Source organism: Diachasmimorpha longicaudata, chromosome 3 (genome assembly GCF_034640455.1).
Source record: "Diachasmimorpha longicaudata isolate KC_UGA_2023 chromosome 3, iyDiaLong2, whole genome shotgun sequence".
NCBI classification, from domain to species: Eukaryota; Metazoa; Arthropoda; class Insecta; order Hymenoptera; family Braconidae; genus Diachasmimorpha; species Diachasmimorpha longicaudata.
In genome coordinates this window covers 6,383,431-6,407,255 of record NC_087227.1, presented here as the reverse complement: position 1 = coordinate 6,407,255, position 23,825 = coordinate 6,383,431, and the positions used below count along the sequence as shown (strand labels likewise).

Sequence of the window (23,825 nt, the reverse complement as noted above, 5' to 3'; positions counted from 1 at the left end):
CACCCGTCCCAAAGACTCCAGTTCTGGTGTGACCGTTTCTAATTAAAGGACCGCGTACATTATCCAGTGCTATTCCGAAAAATTTCACTGACAGGTTTCTTGCATATCAATGTTTATTTCTTCTCCCCCATCTTCTTAAAAATGCTACATGATGGACGTCCGTCATTTCACTTGGAATTCCGAAAATGACTAATGGCAGGACGTCATCATTAGTTCTCTCTCTCTTCCGCTATAAATATCTCGCTATCGGATTTAATTTTCATGACGTTAGCCTCACTGTATATCCCGGTGAGACATACTGTAATTTTCCTTTGAGAGTTTTCTACAAGGCGTTACAGACAGCCCTCGGAGCTAAATGGCTCCGCAGCACGGGTGTGAATTACACGTTTGAGATTTATGTATGAAAGGCGTAAATGTGAAACTGGATTAAATGAGAAAATGAGGGCGATTAAGGAAACGCCAGAGGGCCGAGGAATATGATATGTTTTTTTATTCCCTCGCAATGGATTTAATATTTAATATTTAATATTTAATATTCTTGAGTGAAACATTCATCAATAATTTGGGATTATCAGCTGGGATAGTACCTACGACGAATTTAGTGAACCCTTTCTTAATTTACTTGGGTAAAACTGCAGTTTGGCTTGAGACAAATTCGAAATAATTTTTGATATAAATATTCTTAGTAATTAGCCTGTGATGCACGAAGAGAAATAATTAGTAAAAATTAAGTTAGTAAACATTTCCGTGACAGTATTACAATTTTTCGGAAACAATTTAGATAAAAATTACGGAATGCTCGAAAAAAAATTACATGACAGTTCGGTAATATTTGTGTGCACTAGATGTGCACTGAAAAAGTTCGTAACTGTTTGGTAATTTTTACCGAATATTGTTTTGACTGGTAGATAATGGCATAGGCACGTCATTTTTAATTAATTCCACCGGGTATACTCTCGTATGACTGATTCACGTATTATTTACTCATATGGTATATAATTTATTTCTAATTTTATTGTGTTCCGAGGAGATGCCACCGTTAGGTCATTGCTGTGTAGAAATTAAAGCTGGGATTCAGGTGCAAGTCGGGTAATGCGCTCAGGGCTCAGTGTCTGTTTCCCGGTTGATCCAAATTTACGTAGCGACATGCTGGTGCATATCAGCTTAAATCCAGACGGAGGGATTGTACAACAAGTTAGCTGAGATTGAGCTGTAACGCAACTTAGAAATCAACTTCGATTTTGGGGTGGGAGGATCCAAATGTCAACTTTCTGAACAAATTAAAAAAACAATAAGAGAAACTCTAGATAGACCGGAAGTTACGCAGTGGCGTAACTATTCAACTAAACCCCGAAGACATGTTTCTAGCGATAATCTAATGGTGAGTTATGAGCACGAGGTGCGGCTCAAAGTCGGCTGCATGTGACGCGCGTCGAGTTTATCCCGTAGGATATGACTTACACGACCTCCCGCGGTGTGATCTCTACAGAGGTGAAAAAGTACAGGGGTGGCAAGATCTTTGAGACAGTTAAAATGGTGTTCGCAGAAAAATTAGGGTACCCTACCCCATAGACGACCATCGGGCCGACATCAGGGAGTCTCTGGCAATGGTGGGCCGATGTTTGACCGGTTGGATCGACCCTTCAGGGCATTATTTTTCTTCTAAATAACCTCCTCCCCTCTTTCTTAACAGCAGAACCCAGTGATGAGGACCATGTTTTACACCCCCATCCCTTTCCCGTATAAAAACTTCTTCATTAATATAGTTAAAATTTTTTTACTGGTCTTTCATCCCTTATTAAAACTCGTAGGATTTACGGTTCAGAAAAAAAGTCAGTCTTAGTATTGTAATCATTCATATTGAGCGCAACTATAACTGTCATAATGATTTTTACGCTACGGGGCTTTCCCCCGTAGTTAAGTCCCTTTTTCTTTTTGCATTCGAATGAATTTACAACGAAGTGGGGACTGTTAGGAGACACGCAGAATTTTATAGGGAATATGCGAAAGGCTCGGAGGGGAGGAAAGGCATGTGGAATGATACATCCAATGGAAAACTCGTAAAGCTAAGGAATGATGTGTCAGTTTTTGTCAATAAAATCGAACGAACTCGTCGGGTTTTATTTACTCGGAGAAGAGAAGTGATGCGGGAGGTACGGGGATATGGGATTTTTGTGGTAACTGTGATGAAAAATTGTAGGGCGAATGAATGAAGAATCGATGGTGAGTTACAGTTGGTGTATTTTATTTTTAAAAATCAATAGTTTTTTTTTTAATATGGAATCACCAGAGGGATTTTTAGCCAACTTCTATAGTCGAACCGCAAAAGCCAATGGTTTTGATTAAATTACAAGAAGAAAAAAATTATTTTTGTCAAATGTTCATTTATATCAGAGAAGTATTCATTTTTCAATGTATTTTTCATTATAATAATTATATTACTCTACTGAATGAGTATTTTGTACGTGACATTGAATGAACTCTATTGATAATTATTTAGTTCTTCTAAATTTCTGATTTTCTTGATGGAAGAATTTTTATAAATTATTTAATGCTCATGAGTATTGTAGGAGTTGACTCAAGATTATAATTAACATGGTCATGGTCTAGAATAATATAAGTGATGCAATTCAAACCTAATTAGATTTGTTAGATAATTACTGGATTTCAGAACTGAAGGATTGAAAGATAAATACTTTTCTGAAGTAAATGGATATTTGGCAAAAATAATTTTTTTTCTCAGTGTAAAATTCTTCATTTCAAAATTTCTCCTGAATATCTCTGAACTATAATTATTATTCATATAAAATTTACGTGAATCTTTTTTAATAGTGAGTGTGAAATTTCCTCGCTCCAGTTGAAAGATTTATCCATTTTAACGAATCGATTTTCCTTGAAATTAGCAGCAAATGAATAATTTGACGCTGCCGAAATTGCGAATGCAAGGAATTATTGATTTCATATTAATAGAAGACTTTAATTGCTAAGAACAGTCTATCGGCATAATACCGAGGGAGTATTTAACTTCTCGTGATAAAAATTACTGTACCGTAATGATTAAATTTAAGAGAATATTTCTCGCGCGACGACTGATATTGAATTTTACCAAAAAATTCACTCCTTCAAAAATTTTCTCAACGAAATTCCACACACCTTAACCCCGGAAACACCCCCCTGAATACTAAAGCATCGACTTCTCAATTTCCCCCGAATTCCACGGAAATTCCGTTGTACGCAATAAATGCAAAATCCAATATCGTCTGAATTTAATACTCCCAAATAAATCCATGAGAGGACTTTTTCATCACACATACACCGAAAGCACTGTTATTCATTTACATGTAATAAAGCCATGACATTCAAAATTGAAACGTGCCGAGCACCATCGGAAAAGTTTCTTGTACGTTATGAAGTTGAAGTTAGCCCTTCCACCAGATGGTGTACATCTGGTACAACATCGAACCCGTCACGTCGCACCAGAATTCAACTGCCAGCAACTCGACGACATTTTTTCAGTGTTTTAGCGTTGTGAATGTGCCCCGAAGGGGGGTCACCATATACAGAAAAAAAAAAAAAATAGTGAAAAGCAATGAAAATAAAAAGGGTGAAAAAACTGGAGCGTAAAAAGGTGGAAAATGCGCTGGAGATTTTCAGTTCGTGTTATCAAATACATGACATGCGGAAAAGTCGAACGTTGCATTTAATGAAATTGAGTCGAGCATTTCTTCCGGTTTCCTTCGGTTACGGCTCGCCCAGGAAAAGTCCCCCACCCCCCCCCCGGTGTATTCACTTTTATTTCTCATTCTGTTTTTGCACGTTTGAGTCGAAGAACGGACACCCGGAGAAACGGGAGAGCAATATAATGTGTCGCTTCTCTTCTTTTTTCCCAACGACTCGGAGTAAACCGCACGATTTTATTTTGCCGGTGGCAGTCGAGCGCGTCGCCGATCCCCTTTTTACTTGTGAGAGGGTGGAACAGAGGAGGGGATGAAGAGAACGGTGAAAAAAATGCCAATGACCCAGAACGGGACGGGGGAGAGGGCAAAAGCATGCGAAACCCGGGATGAAGGTGTTTTTCCCGTCTCTTACAATTTTCCTTCACGCGTAAAAAGCGAAAAAGTTATTTTCTCGGTATTAAAGGACAATATTTGCTGAGAAACGACTTCGATCGTTGCGATGATTGAAATGGCAAATGGGAGCAACAATTTGCAAATATTTACGAGTGTTTAGTCGGTAAATTGGAGTTTTTGGATGGAGATAGCGAGGAAGTGGAACCTTTGACTTACAGATTTGAGAAGACTTTTAATTAGAATAAGATGATTATCAATTAGTCGGGTGCATAATGTTTAAATGTCAGACGCTTTGATGGACACTTGAAAAAAAATTATTTTTTTTAGCTCTCTGACAATTATTTAAAATAGTTATTGCTGATTAATTAAGTCTATTATTCTGATTTATTATCAACCAGCATTTTAAAAAATTAAAATTATTGTGCCGCATCGAGGTGCAATAAGCTAGAATACTGTAGTGTGTGTTACTCACACATAAAAATTTTTATCAATACCGTAAATTTTATAATAAATTTTGTAATTAATGATATGTGGCACCGCACTTTACTGTGGTGCTTTACTATAAAATTTGAAGGTCTATCATTTTTTATTTAAGGTTAAATGAAAAATTGATAGAAATCTTTTAAAAATTACTATCTAGGTCAGTTTATTTTACTGCCTTCCTTCATTTTTTTAGTGTACCACACAGCAATTTTTCGGTAACTCATTGTGACTGGTTAACGATGCGCGCCGAATGCAGCCGTTTATTACCTACGTTGGACTTTATCATGGGAAATGTTGCATCAGACTTTGAATTTTTACGAGGTCGACGTCGAAGTATCCCTAAGACGATAAAGAAATTTAACTAGGCGACGTAGTAATTTTTCTCAGGCCTGAAGTTTGCGCCGACATTGTAAGGCACCACAGTAATTTTTATCGGAATCACACGATAAAAATTGTCAGATTCTTCTTTCCGTTCACGGACCGCAAAATTCTTGGAAAATTACGTACCTGTTCCGTAATTTACCAGTCAAAACAATATTCAGTAAAAATGACGGAACAGTTGGGCTTTTTTTCACTGAACGTTCCACACTTTTTCTGGAACGTTCTGGACTTTTTCCGGAAAGTTTTCCGTAATTTTTACTGAATATTGTTTTGACTGGTGGATTACGGAACAAACACATAATTTTTAAAGATTTTTATCTCCATATATTCTTTGCAGCCGCCATTATGATGTGCTTTCCGATGTTGTTGACGTTCTCTGAGGAAATATTCGATTCAAATCTAAAAAAAAATTTCATTCTTTCCCTCATCCCTTCGATAACTGTCTCACAAATAGCATTCCATAATTTTGATTATGAAGTTTACTCACCAGGGTACTTGTGCCGTCGAGATAAAAATATTCTGTCCACAACTGCCAAAAGCGTCAATATGTAAACCCGTTGCATTGTCATGGGTCAGTGCATAACACGCCTCAGCCCATCGCTGAGCTGATTTAGCCGCACCGTTGTGCCATTTCTGAAATAATTGTATTTATATATTGCGGGGTAACACTACCAAGTAGTTCAGACTATATAAGTCAGCCGGAAATATTTTTACTCCCTGAAGACAATTTCCTAAGTTGAAGAAGCTAATTTCTCATACTAAATAAAATTGAACAAATAGATTTATCAAGTTCTTTCACTTTAATTTTTCTTCTGCATTTTTTTCAAGGGATATTTGACTCTCGTCCACCCTACACACTTCGAAAAATTCAATAAAAATCCCGGGGAAAATTCCGTAACAGTTCCAGAAAATTTCTCTCAATATATCTCGCATCGGAATAACGGGAAAGATGAAATCTTAAATGAATATTTCTCTCCAGATATTCTCGTATCCATCACATCACAAATATGACTTGAACATTACAGAATAAATTTTCATACAATACGAATGGTTTTATCCCGTCATTTACAAACTTCTCTCACTTCATTGTGACAAGTGAATAATGTTACGTCAAAAAATAATTTCCGTCAGTATGTTTCACTGACAGTTTTCCCAACGAGAAGAAATCAGAGAGACTCCACGGTATTTATGCAAATGTGAACACGTTATACTCCATAAAGTAAGCTCTTCAACTCGGTCAGTCGTGTGTGCCAGCTTTCATGGGTTTACGCCTCATGATACGATTATTATAAAGAGTGAAAGGGTGGAGTGAGCCTCGAGTCAACGACCGCATCGAGCTTTGTTCAAGAGCACAAAGACTTGTTGTATAAAACACCAAGTTATTTTTTTCATTTTTTTTTATATTATTCGGGAGCGTTATCTGCTCCCATCCATTTACTCATTATTGCTATTTTTCTCAGGAAAAGAGAATTTTCAAATACTCGGTGTACACCCTCCTTCATCATCACGAGACGATAATTACAATAATTACCATTGTGAGCATGTTGGAGGCGGTGGGAGTCACGTGTGTTCTGAAGAAGTTGTGGTACAGGACGATCTTTCTTTGTACTTTTTTGTTGCTCGGTGTTAGGACCCTCGTGGGAATCCTGTCGCCATATAAACGTGGCACTAAAACAGAAACAAGAAAAGTAGAGGTGTATAAAGTGAGAACTAAACGACTTTAGAGACATACATCCAGGGAGGATTAATTACAATTTCTTACAGAAGACGCATTCTCAGCGTTTAACAAATGATACGATTATTAGTGAAAATTAAGATTTATTTTTCCAGAAAAAAATTAGACTTTTTGAGAAATGTTTCTGAAATTAACTGCGTCTTCTGGTGAATATCGATTGTATTTTCGACGTTTTGGGAAAATTTCACGGAGTCAAATATTTCATAAAAATTACGAAAACCAAATTCGCTTTTCCATTAATTTTGTAAAAATTAGGGAGTGCTCCGGAGTTGCGGAAGAAATACGTAATATTTATTAAATATTTCAACCCCTGTCAGGCAATGAATGAAATTTTATTGATTCTATTGATACCTGTCCTGCTCTTTTTTTTAAATTCATTCGCTTCGAATAAATGTACAAAAATACTTTCAGAAACTTTTCCATTTCCAAGAGACTCAAGAATGGAGTAGGTGCCAATACTCTTTTCCAATGTGACTACAAAAAAGAGGGATTCTTTTATTACTTTGAAAGAAATACTTTTTCATTGAAAAAAGATTTTCCTCATTTTCTCATTTCACGAGCAACGTATTTATTCAATTTCCCCTGCATTTGAATTCAGCATGAATAACTGTGTCAAGCATTTACTTTATGTAATAGACACGCTCTGTAGGATTTTGTCGCGTGCAATACTCCAGTGGTTTTGTCACCATATTTCTTTTTCAAGTATTAAAAGTGTTATGTCCTCATACCGTATTTTCGTGCTGAGAGACGATAAAATAGAACTGAGAGTTCCGCGAAGTCTCTTGATAATTTATTTCAATCAGGGAGAATTGTTTCTTTCGGTGGAGAGTGTTCTTCGGATAATTTAGGAATTTCAAATTTATAATGACCAAGTTTTTGCTTCGAAGAGGCTCTCCCCACTTCTAATTTATAAAATAATAATATATCTACCCTATAATATTATTATATTACATTTAATGTTAACCCCTTAATACCCTAAATATGACTGTAAAATTTTTTAAAATGTTACAACTGCCGTCAATTAAATCCACCACCAACCCCATCGATCCCAATCGTCATAAAACTTAGTCCACCCCTTCGTTAATTCTACCCCTAACCATTCACATCCCGAAACAATTTCTCCCAGAAAAATAAAATTTCTCTGTTGAGCTTTATCGACTGATGGGTTATTCACAAATACAAATTAGTTGTTAATAATAAACGATACTCTACTGGGCTTACTGCGCTGCGTTTCCCATGGAACAGCCGCTGGCAGTGCTGCCACAATGGCGACACACAGCCACAAATATTTCATTCTGCTCAATAATCCACTCCTGAAACACAAATAAATACAAAAGTTCAATAAATAAAAATTCAAAATACTGAAGGAAATGCAGAATATACGTTAAATCTTCAATTGCTATAAATTTTCTTGTAGATATCGTACAACGAAAATCTAGTGGGAGCAGTGGAGTGAGGTTAGGTGGTACTTTAGGAAGAAACTTTTTCCCACACATACGTACGAAACTAAGTTTTTCAGCCTCGGGTGAAATTTCTCACCACCGTTACTTCCACTTCTCGAGTATATGCAGTTGGGAAAATAATAAATTGCATCTACCACTTTTTGAGTATCGGTAAAAGGACCACTTCTTGTTCTTCAGACAAAGGGTTGGGGGGTTAGGGGGATGGGAGGGTAGGTGAGTTCCACTTTCCAGACTGGTATTACCTTATATCTCCATCATTACGTGAATCAGATATTGCTAAGCCCTTTTTTCCAATACGATACGATAGGGAAAAAGTTGGAGGAAAATGGCGGATCCAGTTGGAATTGGACTTCAATAATTTGCTTAAAAATAAATAAATGGGCTATTTCTTTTTGACTCTCCTACCTCTCCCCCGGAATGGATGGAAATGTAAAAAATATGGGCTGTAGACTCGGGGAAAAAACAGTTCGTTTCTTTGACAGCGTTTGAAAGCTCAGCAATTTATGCTCACGTGACGGAGCGCGAGAAATCAATGTTAACCAGTGATGATACACCGGAGAATATGTTTTTTTTTTCATCTTGGCAATAGCCCAGACTTGCACTTTAATCAAAATTCATGAATATTACGCTTGGGAGATGTGAATCATTAAAATGGAGGATACGATTACAGTGGCTTTGACCTGTGAATATGTTCAACATTATTCATGGAGTCGTGCTTTACACGTACATTCGAGAGGAGTTAAACATTAGTACATCACATTGTTCATGATTTTGAACACATTTTATACCTGATTTTTGTTTGAACATTTTGTTGAAAATCTCCCCGAAATTTTCGGAAAAAATTAGTTTCAAAATTTAATTAATGGAACATTTGATAATGTACATAATCAATTTTCCTCAAACCCATAGAATTGCTTTTTGTCTCACATGTTCCTTAAAATTCCGATTCAAATGTATTTTTTGCTTTTTAATTTCTTCATTTGATATGAATCAATTGTTTAATGCATGTAATTAAATCCCTTCTATTAAAATTATTTAACGACTGTGATGCAGTGAGACGAAACTTGACAATTTCTGTCTTCCAAGAACTGTGGAATAGAATTTTATCAATTGTCAATTGTTTTTTACACTTAACATTTTTTTTTTGCATTAAACTGAAAGAGTATTCCTTTGAGCCCAATCATTTGGACGAAGGAATCGACTGGTTTTCACTCTGAATTATTACCCGAGGTATTCATTGATCTCCGGGCATATTTCACCAATTTCATAACTCACTTTGATTACGCAACTGAAGAATGAATCGTGGAGGGAATTTATCGAGGAGAGTTGAGGAATTTATTCGATATGCGCTTCGGCGATTTCATTCGCTCGATGCTGAATGGGCGAGTGCTTCAGGGTTGTTTTATTGATGGAAAAATTTAATTATATGAGTTGTTATTTGAATACTGCGGTTCGGTTAATTATCGTCATTTGGAATTCTCCACGGTGATACATTTAATTGAGTTTTGTATCTCTTAGAGTGGAAAACTCATTCCATTAATTATCGTTCATTGGATGATATAAATAATGGGCAAATATCAGGGACTCAATTTTTTTCGGTCCCCAAATGTCCAATTTTTCAATTCCCGCGTGTACGTACTTGTGCACATTGTTCAGTAAATTATTCAGTAAATTTCAACAATTTGCGATTGCAGTTGATCAATTAATTATGAAAAATTAATTATCACCACTCAAAAAGTATAACTTGAACTACACGAAGAGAATTTCCACAAAAACGGAAAATTTTCCCTCAATACGTAAAAAAGTCCCAGAACATCTCTGGAAATTTTTAAAAAATTGTAAGAAATTTCCCATTTGCAGCACTAGATTGTTCCACAAATGAAAGATTGACTTTTTTTTCAGTCCTACTGTGCTAGAATTTTTATGGAAAATTTATTTTCCTTCATTCACCGGATAAGCATTCCGCCTGACAATTATTTGACTTATCACGTAATTTCCTCGGAGTTTCTACTGCGTATCATTTTAATGAGTCACTATTGCCCTAATAACAACGTTCATAAAAACTTTAGGATACACAGAGATGAAGAAGACCTGTCGGCGTATAATAGACGAGAAGAAAATCCCTTTGGTGGATGGCCATATCCCTGGTCCTTTCATGTCGCTTTTCCCGTCCTTCCTGGTACCTCTCACCCGGGTAAAATCTCACCGATACGCCTCCGTGGTCCGGTAAAACGCTCGTTTTTCGTCCCGTCCCCTTTGTTCTCTTTTCACCTTCTTTGTCTCAGTTTTTTTTCGGATTTTTCGAAGTTCCAGATTACAAAATGAGGTCAGACCTTTTAAAGTTGTTGAGAATCTTCTGAACAAGTGTTTTCATCATTGAGACGTTTCGCGTTCCATCTTTGTATAAATTACGATGGTGGGACCTAGTGGAATGTCCAATTTTTCGTTGCAACGGAGGTGCCGGAAGACAGAGAGTGAGTGTCGAGTTTCGCGACGAGGATGAATGTTTTCAATTTACGTTTGTGAGAAGAAGACGAGGGAGGGGGGAAGGGGTTTTGTGGTGGTACTCTTTCTGGTTACTCATGGATTCACATTCACAAGGTGCTACACTGGAGAATCAATAGTGACGCTTATTCAAGATTTTTAACTGAAATTTTCGGTGCGAGGAGAGAAAAATTTATGAAAAATTAGGTGCCTAGTACGATGCAAATTGTTGTATTGAAATACGATTGAAATAATTTACTTTCTAAAACTTGTTTTATTCCAATTAAAGTATTACAATTTTTTAAACAACTGAGTACTATATTCTAGAGAAGTATCTTCTAGAGTGGTCAGGATAGCAGCGATGATGCTCTGGGTGTGACAGGAGCATATATATTATTTGTCGAAAATGCTTATCTCCTAAGGGATGTTCTGTTCTGCAATATGTTTATGCAGCTGCATGTAATTAGTGGGGAAAAATGCATTCATGAAATTTATTTAGGAAATTGTATTCGGGAATTGTGGTTCAACCCTTTGCGGTTCCATTATCGTTGGATCACATACCATTAAATCAATGAAAGTCCGTTGCGATCGTAAAATCATGCTCCGGAAAAAGTAAGTCGATGACACCATATCTTCCCATGACTATTGAAATCCACGTCATAATCACGTGAAATTACCTTCATTTCAAAGTCATGGCAGCACTTAAGCGAAGAGTGAACAGCCCCTCGTTAAAACCTAATATCCAGCTATGAGTGCTTTATTTCCGGTTAATAATTACTTCATCCGCGAATACCGAATGTCCAATTAATTGTCGCTGTCAAAAATTTTAATTTTAATGAAAAAATAAATTGAAACGTCTCATGAAACTGGCACAAAATCCATTAATATACTAAATCCTGTGTTTTTGGTTCCGTTCAACCATTCAGTGTGAATTTTTTTTTAAACATTTCTTCTTGTTATGTCCAATCAATAAATTTGAGGAAAATCACTCAAAATTTTTTCTGCTAATCAGGACATTCGTTTACGGATTACGTAATTTTTAATGAAATTTTTCTTCAAGTCATTTAGTTGCATTTATTTATTCATTGAAATTCCTCGAAAATTTGACCATATGGACTTTGATATTCGCCAATGAATCCCCTATTATTCGTGAATAAAATTCTACAGCTGTCTATTATGATTTAACGAGGAGCAGCTCACTCTGTGATTAACCGATACCATGACTTCGAAATGAAGGCAATTTCGCATGATTACAGCGTTGGTTTCAGTCATTTCGGAAAGATGGGATTTCATTGACTTCACGTTCCGTAGAACGTGATGTCATGAGTGCAGTGAATGCAGTAGTGAAATGATCAGCCGGTTTAAGTAGAAAAGGACAGTGCAGTGCCTTCAGTAGTAAAACCATCTCACTCGGTTTAGGTAGAAAATGCCCAATTTTTATGAGCCAAAAAATGGTTCAGCGTCAGCGAACATGAATATTTGCCAGGAAAAATGAAAAAAAAATCATTGTTTTCATATACTCAGCTACTGGTTTTCCAAACTCCTGTTCTAAAATTCCGAAATTTTTACTGTATGTATAAGGCAGGTTAATATACGTATACATTTATATCATTTGTATGTATATCATTCGTGTTAAAAATAGAAAAATCCTTTAAAAAGAAGGTGGGATAGATCCTTTCGATCTATTCCACAATAATTACCCTCAAAATGTATTCGCAACCGCTGGGAGACATTTCCATCGGGAATTTTCACGTCAATTGAGGGAGTCAGTCTGAAATTTATCCTTTCAAAGAATTCCCTCCTTTCGTGTTCAATAAATACATATCTACGGGCCATTAATTCACTGTACCCTTCAGAATCTGTTGTATGTTCATGGACAATATTCTCAATCACCCTTTTGACTCGCGCCAATGTAGTAGAGTGACTGCTGGCCACCACTATGTTCAACTGCACCAGGCATTCTCCACCCCAAACGCCCACCCAATCCTCGTCGTTCACTCCTTTTCATTCCTTGGCGCAGTCGGTGGCCCGTGGAACGACTGTCGATATCGACGATCGCGCCGAATATCCCACTTCTGGCTTGAATTTCACCTCCACTGGTTTATATAGTTAGAGAGAGCTTGTGAATATGCATGAGAGGCAGGTAGAAACGCCTTGCGACCTCCGTTATGCCGCACCACTGTGTCCAACAGGAGAATTTACAGCTTTTGGAGGTTCGGCAAATGGGGGAGGAGAGTGGCTAAATAAACCCCGAGGATATTCGATCGTGTTTTACCGGAGGTATTGCCAACGATTTGCGACCGGGTGTGAGATGCATTGCTAATATTTTTGGGAGCAATGGCGGAGCCGGTGCGATGGGGAAAGGGACTGTAGTGACTATTAAAAGTACAGATACACACACAGACACAGGTACTAATACAGGCGGGGAACAATCGAGATACTTCGCTTATCGATACCAACGTTAGCTCTTATTTTTTATATTTTTCACTCTCTTGTTTAAAAGATTTATATAGGATATTTTTCGGAAAATTCTGAAAACACAATTTTTTTTCTTTGATTGTTTGACCTTAAAGAATTATGGTTTTTTTAAATAATTGAAAAATAAATTGTCTGTGTGACAGCTGGTTCTTTGAAGATTTTCTGCGATTCACAAAACCTCTTCAATCATTCAAAGATTTTTCCGGACAGATATTTTTATTCCCGGGAAAGTTCCACAGTGAACCATTTCTCCTGATAGACACGAGACAATGAAGGCTGTTTCTCTATTGTTAAGGATTCTCAATTATTAATTTATAAATTACGGGCCTGTTCACTTTTTTAGTGAACTTTCAAGAAAAAATCCAAAACGTTCCAGAAAAAGTATCGAACGTTGAGTGAAAAAATATGTAACTGTTTCGTAATTTTTACTGAATATTGTTTAATTTTTCAAGAATTCTTCTCTCCCTCTAATTTTCCAATCAGAACAGTATTCAGTAAAAATGACGGAACAGTTACGCATTTTTTCACTGAACGTTCCGGACTTTTTCCTGCAAATTCACTGAAAAAGTGCGTAACTGTTCGGTAATTTCTACCAAATATTGTTTTGCCGGGAAATTATGGAACAGTCACGTAATTTTCAAAGAAATTTTTCTCTCCGTACATCACAACCTAATATTCCATTCCCTCCCATTCTCCTTAACCGTGGAAACGGCCAAATCCCCCACTGCCTCCCATCCCCAATTCTCTTTTTATTTTCATTCTAATGACCACGACAAAATCCATTTTGATTATTCGACTGTGCTCCCAAAAAAAACCGCTAACATCAGCAACAGCAGTAGCAGCAGCAGCGTGAATACAGCCTCTCCGGTATAGAGGTAGCTGAGAGAATGCCCCAGGTTCCTGGGGGCTCACGGGATTTCCCTGCGGCGAATCGAAATCCACCGGCAGCTCCATAAATCGCGGGGTGGTGTTATACACATGTGCCACAACTACTACAGTAACTTCCACTTTGTACCCGGCTTCAGATGCTCACTGAAATGATTCTGAGGTACCAAGGGAGTTCTAGCTGCATTCACGAATTAATTTTTTTTCTCGCAACGCGCCCCTATATTTTTTTCAATTTTTAATTTGATGGGATTTGGAATGGTAACTGAGGAAAAACGTCGCCTGGTAATGAGGGTCACTCGAGTGGTAAATGCGTCAACGAGAGAGGGTATTTTCTATTCATAACGTGGTTAAATATTGTAAATGTTGCTTTTTCCAATTCTGTCCACTCCAGGGTTGCATTTTTCAGTGGAGACCTCGTGGGATTCATTATACGTATGTTATGACAAATGAGACGTTTTTTGGTTTCAGGAGGTTATTGTTTTGTCTCACAAATAGAATTATTTTCTCTTCGATAAATAAATTTTCGCCAAGTTTTGTAAAGTCACGAATAGGGAAAGAAATAATGAAATTTGAAAGCTAAAATTATGGAAATTTTATTTATGTTCGCCTATAAAATATTTTTATTTAATCAAGATGCAAAAATATACTATTTTGAGAATATTAGGTGAAAGCCAACACCAGAGCGATCTGCCTTCATTATTTATTATAAATAACTGGGGAAAAATTCTAGAAGTGCGTCAGCAGCTTTAGGAAGATCGAAATGGAGATTGTGTTACAAAATTGATCCTCCGGGTAAAGAATATCGTATCGTATCGGTAGCTCGGGTTTCCTTCGTTAGTGACTGACCTGTAATGAGGTACGGCGGGGTAATAATAACTTTTCACTTGTGGAGAAGAAAATTCCAGAATTTTTCTGATATTTAATGCATCATCATATTCATTTTTTGGAATTAAGAGGAAATTGTTCGCGATTTTTGGTAAAGTTTCTGGTAATTACTGGTAAATGTTCACTGAAGTTCGATAAAATTTTTTATTTGAGTCAACGAAAATGAAGCACAAAATTAATTTTGATAAATCAGGCACTCCCAATGTATATTTAACAAAAAAGTAAAATTTCTCCTCCATTTTCTTCTGTTATACTTTTGTTATTCATTCATCTTATTAGACGTCTGGGAATTAGCTACTCGAATCGATACCTTAACATTATTACGCAAATTACTGGACAGAATTAATCCGCAATTGCAGTGGATGTCACCAGGTGCGTGGCGAACAGTTACACGATTGATTTCCAATAATTGGACACATCTTCCTAACTCTAAAAAAACCCTAGCGAGTCATAATTCCAATGTAAGTTCTCTCCGGAGGGATGACGAGATATTAATTACCAAGTTTCCACCTCAGGCATTTTGAAATTAAAAATAGTTTAACATAACCCGATTATCTACACTTTACAATATAAAAAAATGTTGCATCATGTTAACGTCAATTTTAAACTCCAATCCCACCGCTGTTTCCTCTATATTTTCATTTATTATTCCCTTGAAATGAAAAAACACAATATATAAGGGATGTAACTCAATCGGCTGTTGAATTCCACTTTCAAAGCATTAAAAAACTTTTTAAAACATTAAAAATCGTCTGCATTTCATACGAACAAGTGCCGAATTTGAACTCATTACAACTAATTTCTTCAATTAACCTCCAGTTGAATAATCTGAACTATCTGCAGTAGAGAGTTTTTGTTTTTGCAGATAAAATATAAAAACAAAAATTATCTATTCCAGATAGATCAGGTTATCCAATTAGGTCTCAAACTGATATTTATTTTACTCGGAAATTGTTTATATAAAGATACCGCCGAAGTGTGTTTTAAACCCCCTTTTCTTTCTTTCTCTTAATTAATTATGCAGTCCATCTCTGGGTCAGTACCATCCATCACCCCGACCACCCATGCCAATGGCTAGTAAACAGTTGTACTAGTCTCCCGCAGTAGTACATCCACCGGTATGATCAGCCATGACCTATCCTCATGAGTCTCCAGTCAGTGGTTTTGATTTACACAGCTCTCATGAGCCCTGTTAACATCGGAGTGCTCTCTCCGATAATATCGAAGATAAAATCAAAGGTATATTCTGATGATAGTAGTTTTTTCATTCCCCTCGCATTCCCTTGATGCATTATTAATGAGCAACATTAATTACGTTCAGTCTGACTCACTTCGTTGGCAAATTTTACGGGGGGATTGATATCTTCTACATCGTTGCAGCTATCACTATTATGATATTTAATGAACGAAAACGTAGAGATTGCAGGACGATCCGTCTGATGGGATTTCATTCATAAAACGTTGAATAGACGTTGCATCAAATTTGGCTGAAAGTAAATAAACCCCGTTCCCCAACAGATTGACAATTTCGAGTTTACTATTCCATGAAAAATGTAATTGAAATTGTAGGGGTGGCGGGGGTGAAAGAAAAAGCCGGATAACGTGGAAGGCAAGGGAAAGTTTAACGTGGGGCAAAGTGGAACAGTAGGAAAGTTTGATTTTCATAAGAACGTCTAAACAGGTTTAACCGAGTAAAATAGCTCGAGGATAATATAGGGGAAAAATATATTGGTCGGAAAAGTCTTTAATGTACCCCAACTGGGGATGAATGGTTTTAAACAAGAAGCCATACTATAATTTTTTTAGACACTTTAATTGGAAAAACAATTTTTTGTTTCTACAGGTCTTTCAAGCCAATCCATTCAAAATATATAGTAACCGTCATATAATTTAATAAACGCAAAAATAACTGAGTTAAACCAGCATAATTTTTTCTGCATTCCATTCACAGTTTCTAAAACTAATAATTTTCCAATATTTTGCAATTACTGATAATTGAAAAATTGAATTGCAAAGAGCAATAATAATTTTTCTAAACTGTAGAAATATTTAGGAATTTTTTTTGGGATTATTTGCAGAAAGAATAACTGTTGCAAAAACAAATCGACGTAGAAGGCTCCAGAGTTTTTCCAGTCAGTTTACATAAACATAAACAATGACTCCATAGGGAGGAAGAACAGAGAGTCTTTTAAGGTGACGAATGTTCTTTTGGTCTTTGAGACCAGTCGTTGGTTTCTTAAAGAGAAATCCACTGATTTTTATATTTAATTAAGTCCCATATTCATTATAAACTTAGAATATTGTGAAGGAAAAATTTTAACGCGTTTAACTAGGACTGGTAATAAATAATTGAGGACAATGAGGTCTTTGTTTTACTGCATTCGACACCTGGGGGGTTTTCATCCGGGAAACAATTTCCACATTGTCAACGTAGACTCTAGACTGAATCATTAATAAAGGGGAATTGGGCCTGAGGTCCCTAAAACGGGAAATCGATCGGACAGTTCGTCTCTCAACACGAATGCGATCACATCGTTTGACACCAAATATTTTGTGATATATTATACTAGCCATTTGTTATTAGAGTTCATTTGATAATTGTTTATTGATATTCGATGGTTTTAGGGCGGTATTTTCATGAAGAGAATAAATAAACTATAGTACTTTTACAGAATAATTTTTATTCTCCACAATATTACTCATCAATCATGCAAAGTCCTCTCAAATAAACATCCCCCGTGTAATTATTCATTGACTCAGAATAGAAACTTCTATGTTTATCCTCTCACGCGTTATATCAATAATTAACAATATACTAACGGGGTTAATTAAGCTCCAACAAAATGACAGTTGGCCACGTGAGAAAGCATTTCAAGTTAATCCCCCGTGATCGGTGGTACATACTTGGCACAGAGCGATAAGACGTTGGGTTTACTCTCTAGCGACATTGACTCGATGAGCCTCTCCGCTCGATAATCGATATCGGCTAATGCCAGGTATGTGGTAAAACACGGTTATAGTAGTGTAAGTTACAGTGGGGGTGAATAACTATTGCGATGGGAGACGAGGGACAACTGCGGCGTCACGTTGTCGACTAACTGCAGGTGATTCGTGAAGTCAAAAATAAAAATCTTGATTCATAATATTCAGGGGGAGTAGAGATCGAAAAATATCGTTTCTCAGGGGTGTTAGCCCTTGAGTGGTGGTGGAAAGGGTAATCACAAACGTTTTTTTAATTATATGCACGGACAAGAGCTTTTGAAAAAAATTATTGGGCTCGAAATCCAGAAACATTTTTTGGAAAATTTTACAAAGAGAATTATTATGCAGAAGTAGTTTTGGAGGAGATTTTTTAAAGAATATTTTTTAATGGAAAATTCCAAACATCTTTAGAAATAAATCCCGGACTTTTAAAAATCGTGGAATTTTAATAATAAATTTCTGGATTTTGTTTCATTTAACTCTATAATATTGTGAAAATCTTAGATGACTCGAGATACATTTTGGTTTCGAGGGAATGTCCACAAAGATGACCCAAAAATGTTGGAGTAGTTGTAAACGAAGTATAAAATGAAGACGTCAGTTTCTGCAGTCAATTAACCTCAGCTCTATCTGGCTGACTATTCATCGAGTGAATGCTGTACCCTCCACCCCAAAAACAAAATTCCCATCAACTCATGAAAATGACATTCATCCTTGAAAACAGAATACTTTGAAGACATCAAAGACTTGATATAAATTACACCTGACTCAGGGTGAGAAAATAAAAACTCACCACCCTATGTCAACTACGACATTTTCCTCATGAATAAGCGAATGGTGTAGGTAGCTCTTTGGGATGCAAATTCAGCACTCTAAAACTATTTCCATCTCCAATTTTCTTCAGGAATAGACGTACCTGAGATTAGTGAAAACGTTATCATAGTAAATGGCGTGTGAGTTGAACTAAAATGCTGATGCATGAAAACTATCTGCTGGGAAACATTTCAACTATGAGAGGCTATCAACTCCATTCACTTTTTTCAAAATCTCATGATTTGCATTCTAAAGAGCTGAAAAGTGAAAATGAGCGTTCAGATTGTTCCACTATTATTTCACAAATGACGTCATTTCACTGGAAAAATATCCAGAATTTTTTCCAAAAAATACCGCTGTCAACAGTAAAAACGAATGTGCAACTTCGCACGTATTTTACACATATTAAAAATATTCTGAGTAAATAAAAATTGGTTTGAATTTCTCACCTGAATGCGTAGCTCCCAATTTATCGTTCCATGAATTGAAACAAAAATTGAATTCTATTAATTTATTAGGGAACAATTAGCAAAAAAAATTTTCACGCTTTCTTCATGAAGATTGCACTTTTCCTCAATTTTTTAAAATCCATATGGACTTCTGAATCAGCTAGCTACTATTATAATTATTTGTTCATCTCTTTACGACAAAATTCATCAAAATCTCCCCCCGAATTCAATAATTTTTTACCAAGCAAACAAATTCTATTATAAATTTTTCCCAGTTGCAAGGATCGTTCGATTCCTCTGAATCCTTTGTTACTTCAACGTGAATAGAATATAATTCAACCTGCCTTCAATGCAATCCCAGTTTATGTTTACAGAGGAATTCTGTGAGGTATGATTTCCAATTTCTAGATAATAGAGCGTGCGGTACTATTCTATAGAAAAACCCGAAGTATTGAAATATCCGGTTAAAAAAAATACAAAGACCACCAGAAGAATCATGCTCACAAAAAAATTGGTACAAGTGTTCCGACTCTCTTAGACTTCTAGAGTTTATTAACTCCACGTCTTTGTTATCACGAGAATTCCCAACTTCCTAGCAGCTCCTCTGCATTTTCTACAGCTGAAAATAGTGGTTATTGTTTGAATTCCGTTGTTATCTCAACACACTTCACTTGAATTCAATTCTTCGGGGGAATAATTATCATGTAATGATCAATGTCCTGGGTACCTTTCCCTCGTTAGAATTACAAATCAGTTAGGAAAATTATTTTGTTGATCTTGGGGCGAATAAATACTTGGGGATGGATTATTTGTGGAGTAAATATAATGGGGCTTCATAGTCGAGGATACTTTTCGGTTGAGGAATGTTATAAATGCACTGCTACGAAATTACCCTTGAAATTGTAAATAAAGAACCTTAAAACTTCCACGAGCTATAAGATTCCAGACGTTTCCTGCATATTTATTCATTAGTTAATATTTGCAACAACAATTTTGCTAAATTTTCAATCTCACGGGAATTTAATTGAATATGTTGTTGTCAATTTTCGGAATGAATTTGAAAATTTATTTCATTAGAAAATCTCTGATTGTTAATTTTAGAAAATTTCATGAATTTTCCAGCTACGAAAGGAATTTTTAAAAAATTGTTATGTAAAATTGAATTCAAAAAATATCAAAACGATTTGAATGGATTTTCGATAAAATCAAGTAAAAGGGGTAAATGAATTTAATAATTTCAAAATTTCCACTGATTAGCAAGTGAAAATCGATATCCACAAGTGTTACTCAATTGCTATCAAATAATTTAGCCAACCCTTTGCCCTCATGACTTCACCAACACGAAAGCGTTTCGTGACCCTCTCCGGATAATCGCATGACCTCTCTCACTCCGATAAATGAAACGGAGTGATGAAAATTGATAGTCAACCAGGATGTGCATCAACCACAACGCAGGTAACCACGAACAATACATCCAACTAGTCAACACTTGGGTGGAATCGCACAGCAGTTAGGTTGAAAACGTTGGCTGGTTGAAGTCTCCCGTTGTTCCTGCGGTAGGAAACATACACTAGTACCGCAAAATGCCGCATCAGTTACTGCACTAAAGCTGCGGGTCAGTTGGAAAATTCTGAATGATCTTTCACTACTATTTTCATTTACAAGTCAACTCTGGTTACTATAATTCCAATATAATTCTAAGGCTGACAATTCGCGATACAAATATGACATGAAACTATTCTATTATTTCCTATTTATTCTATTTTACATAAAATAGAATAAATTAAATCATATCATAATCAATAGCTTGATCAATGGATAATCAATAGATAGGAGAGCGATATATTCTTGAAAATGAGAAAAATAGAAATGTTGAAGACCTCTGTTTTCAGTTTTTTTTTAGTTCTCCTTCGTTTTTGATTTTATTTTTATTCTTAAGACCGAGATCTCAAGGGATTTGTTCATGTCCTTGGCCGGATTGAAAGAGACCAATGGGCGATCAGGATGAGCGATCTTGGAAATATCGTCTTGGCTATCACTTTGTTAACCAGGACCAGGTCTCAGAATCTTCTGGGATATAATGGAACGTGGCTTGCTTATATACTCACTATCCAGGGATATAAACCCCTTTCGTCTGTTGAACCACTTGGAGATGCTTCTGAATTGCTCTAATGCGATTGCACACAGTCGAGTTGGCAACTGTATCGAATGCCTTATCGATTTTCAATTCAATGGAAATCACATTCGATTAGTTTCTCATGGTTTATGAAATTTGGTGAACCCATTCGACCGTAGGAAAATTTTATTCTCCTTCGGGAGTTATGTCACGTTGCAGGAACCTTTGCATTTGGAGATTGGTAAAATTTTCCGGGAAACGTCTGTTATTCGGGAAAGAATGGTACGATGAATTTTTTATTGAATGGAAAATCGTCCTGCCAAGAAAGTAATGGCATGTGTATTAAATAAATTTATATTCAATTATTTTTAACGACTAGATATAACTAATTGCACAGGGGTCGTAAGCAAAGAGATATTTTAACTCTCAAAAAAATGTATAAATTGCAAAATTAATATCCAAAAACGTTAATTTCTATATCCACGAGGCAGATGATTTTCCCCACATGCGTATAACCGACAATTGGAAATGCATATTAATCAATATCCCATGAAACGCCAACTGAACCGCACGGATACCTCCAATACAGGGTACATTCCAGTATATCCCCTGGGTGTAATCTGATTCCAGAGGTCCTGGCGCGTTACAGAGTGGACACCGCATTGGCCTGTAAGTACCGAAACGTTTCTACTCCCCCGAGAGTGAGGGGGCTGGTTTCTCACACTAACTAAATGGTCCCACTGAGTCAGACGGTACCGTATATTCGCGTCGCACTAATAAATCAACCTGCGAGATATTTGTATCTATAACACTCCACCCAATTTATGAAATTTTAATTAATCATTACCTTCATTCCTCCCTATACTTCGCCTCCCATCATGACCATTTCCTGACAACCCATCTATTCATCTATTCTCCATAAAAACTCCCCTATGAGGATTTTAAAAAAATTCGAATTCTTTCTGTTGAGTCGTGAGATTTCATTTCCATCATTGTTCATGTACTATCGTTTGGTTATTTAGCTTATTAGAAGCTCTTAGAAAATAGAGTACATAACAGTGCATAGATATTATCCAACTAGTGTTCATTTTTCGCGATTTGTCTATCAGTTCAATACAGTCGACTTAATTCGTTTAGTAAAATAAAATTCATTTGAAATATATCATTATTTTTTTGAAACCTTCTGCTTAATTAAATCATTACAAATATCACTAGCCAAACAAGGTAGACCGCGTCGTCAGGAAGCATCTCCTATCGTACCCCTTCGTTTCCAAAAAACTTGAAAGCTCTTAATTTCAAATTCCCTGGAATTGTTACCTTTATTTTCTCATATTCTCCATTGAATATTTTCTCGGTGTAATTTCTCCCCGAGTAAAAATACTCACCCTCTCTCGATTAATTTAAAACCCCTTAACTCGCATTACCTCATGAATTACCCAAGTCTACCCCCCATCCACTGACTCCACCAACACAGAGGGGGGAGGGGGGGGGTGAGATTTTCATCCACCCACATGCAACCCCCTAAAAACAGTTGACTCTCGTGAGAACACAAGGGGAGCACGTATAACCTCCCAATCCCCACCATCACCACCACTCTCACCCTCACCTATACCACATGAAGGCAATTCTCACGGTTGGGTTGAAGTACTACTGACTGAACTCCTCAATCCAAAAGCCCTACGAGGCATGCCACCACTTTCAGCTGGTTACGAAAATCCCAGTACGTATACCTAGAACAATCAGGTTCAACATTTTCCTCTCTTCCTCCCCTCTCACCACCAACTCATCCACACACCTCACCAACTACCTCCCTGTTCACAAAGTCCACACACCGAGGAATGAGAATTTGCCTGACGCAAAACGAAGTTTAGCAACACAAGAAGATAGATTCACGAGAGTTACACAGTGCACAGAGGTTGGGGTTGAAGGGGATGGGGAAAAGGAGGTGGAGGGGGGGGGTGGGGTACAGAGTATGCCTGAGGCTTAATTGGTAGCATTAATATGGATAAACTTGAGTAAGAACCTGTACTACGGTTATTTGCATGTCTGGGTCCGAGTCCATGTGGACTAACACGTGAATAGTGTTTAGTAGGCAGTGACATTTCAGTGAAGATGTTGGAGAACAATTCGTTGGGTGGATTGTGTTTGGAGTATTGTTTGGTGGAGATGATGATGATGATGTTGATGATGATGGGGGGTGAATTGTTGGCTGGTGGTGATGAGAATTCGCGGAGATTTGGGTGTGACGGGCCCATATGATGGTAATTTAATTCAATGTTGTGGGGTGGGTGATTCGAGGAAATTTGAATGTGTGGATTGGATGAAAGAGATGGGGATGATGAGGTTGATGATTGGCAGGGAGAGGATTTGATTGATAACGAAAGGGATGAATGGGGGGTGGAGGAGTTGGCGGGGTATTTGGGTCTGATATGCAGATGACTTTGGTTCTTATTTCGGATTTTCTCGATTTTGAGGTGTCATAGGATGAAGCGTTTTGAAAAATATGTCTTCAATAAATTATGTTTCCCCCGAAAAGGTGCTGGATTTATCATAAGAATCATAAGAATATAATTTGAACAAAAATCTAATATTGAAATT

The 23,825-nt window shown here is 36.7% G+C and overlaps 1 protein-coding gene across 2 annotated transcripts in view; it reads right to left on the bottom strand.

The window, feature by feature from the left end:
• LOC135160422 (cysteine-rich venom protein-like) overlaps nucleotides 1-23,825 on the bottom strand; it is a 52,718-nt gene that overhangs the window by 9,100 nt on the left and 19,793 nt on the right. Inside the window, exons 2-4 of one of the 2 annotated variants that reach the window (XM_064116958.1) lie at nucleotides 7,891-7,982; nucleotides 6,466-6,602; nucleotides 5,422-5,567 (exon numbers count right to left, since the gene is read on the bottom strand). In XM_064116958.1, coding sequence (XP_063973028.1) covers nucleotides 5,422-5,567; nucleotides 6,466-6,602; nucleotides 7,891-7,963 — 356 coding nt within the window. In that variant the 5' untranslated portion in view covers nucleotides 7,964-7,982. Of the gene's footprint in view, nucleotides 1-5,421; nucleotides 5,568-6,465; nucleotides 6,603-7,881; nucleotides 7,983-23,825 lie in introns of both variants that reach the window. The other variant, XM_064116957.1, reaches the window with a different exon arrangement.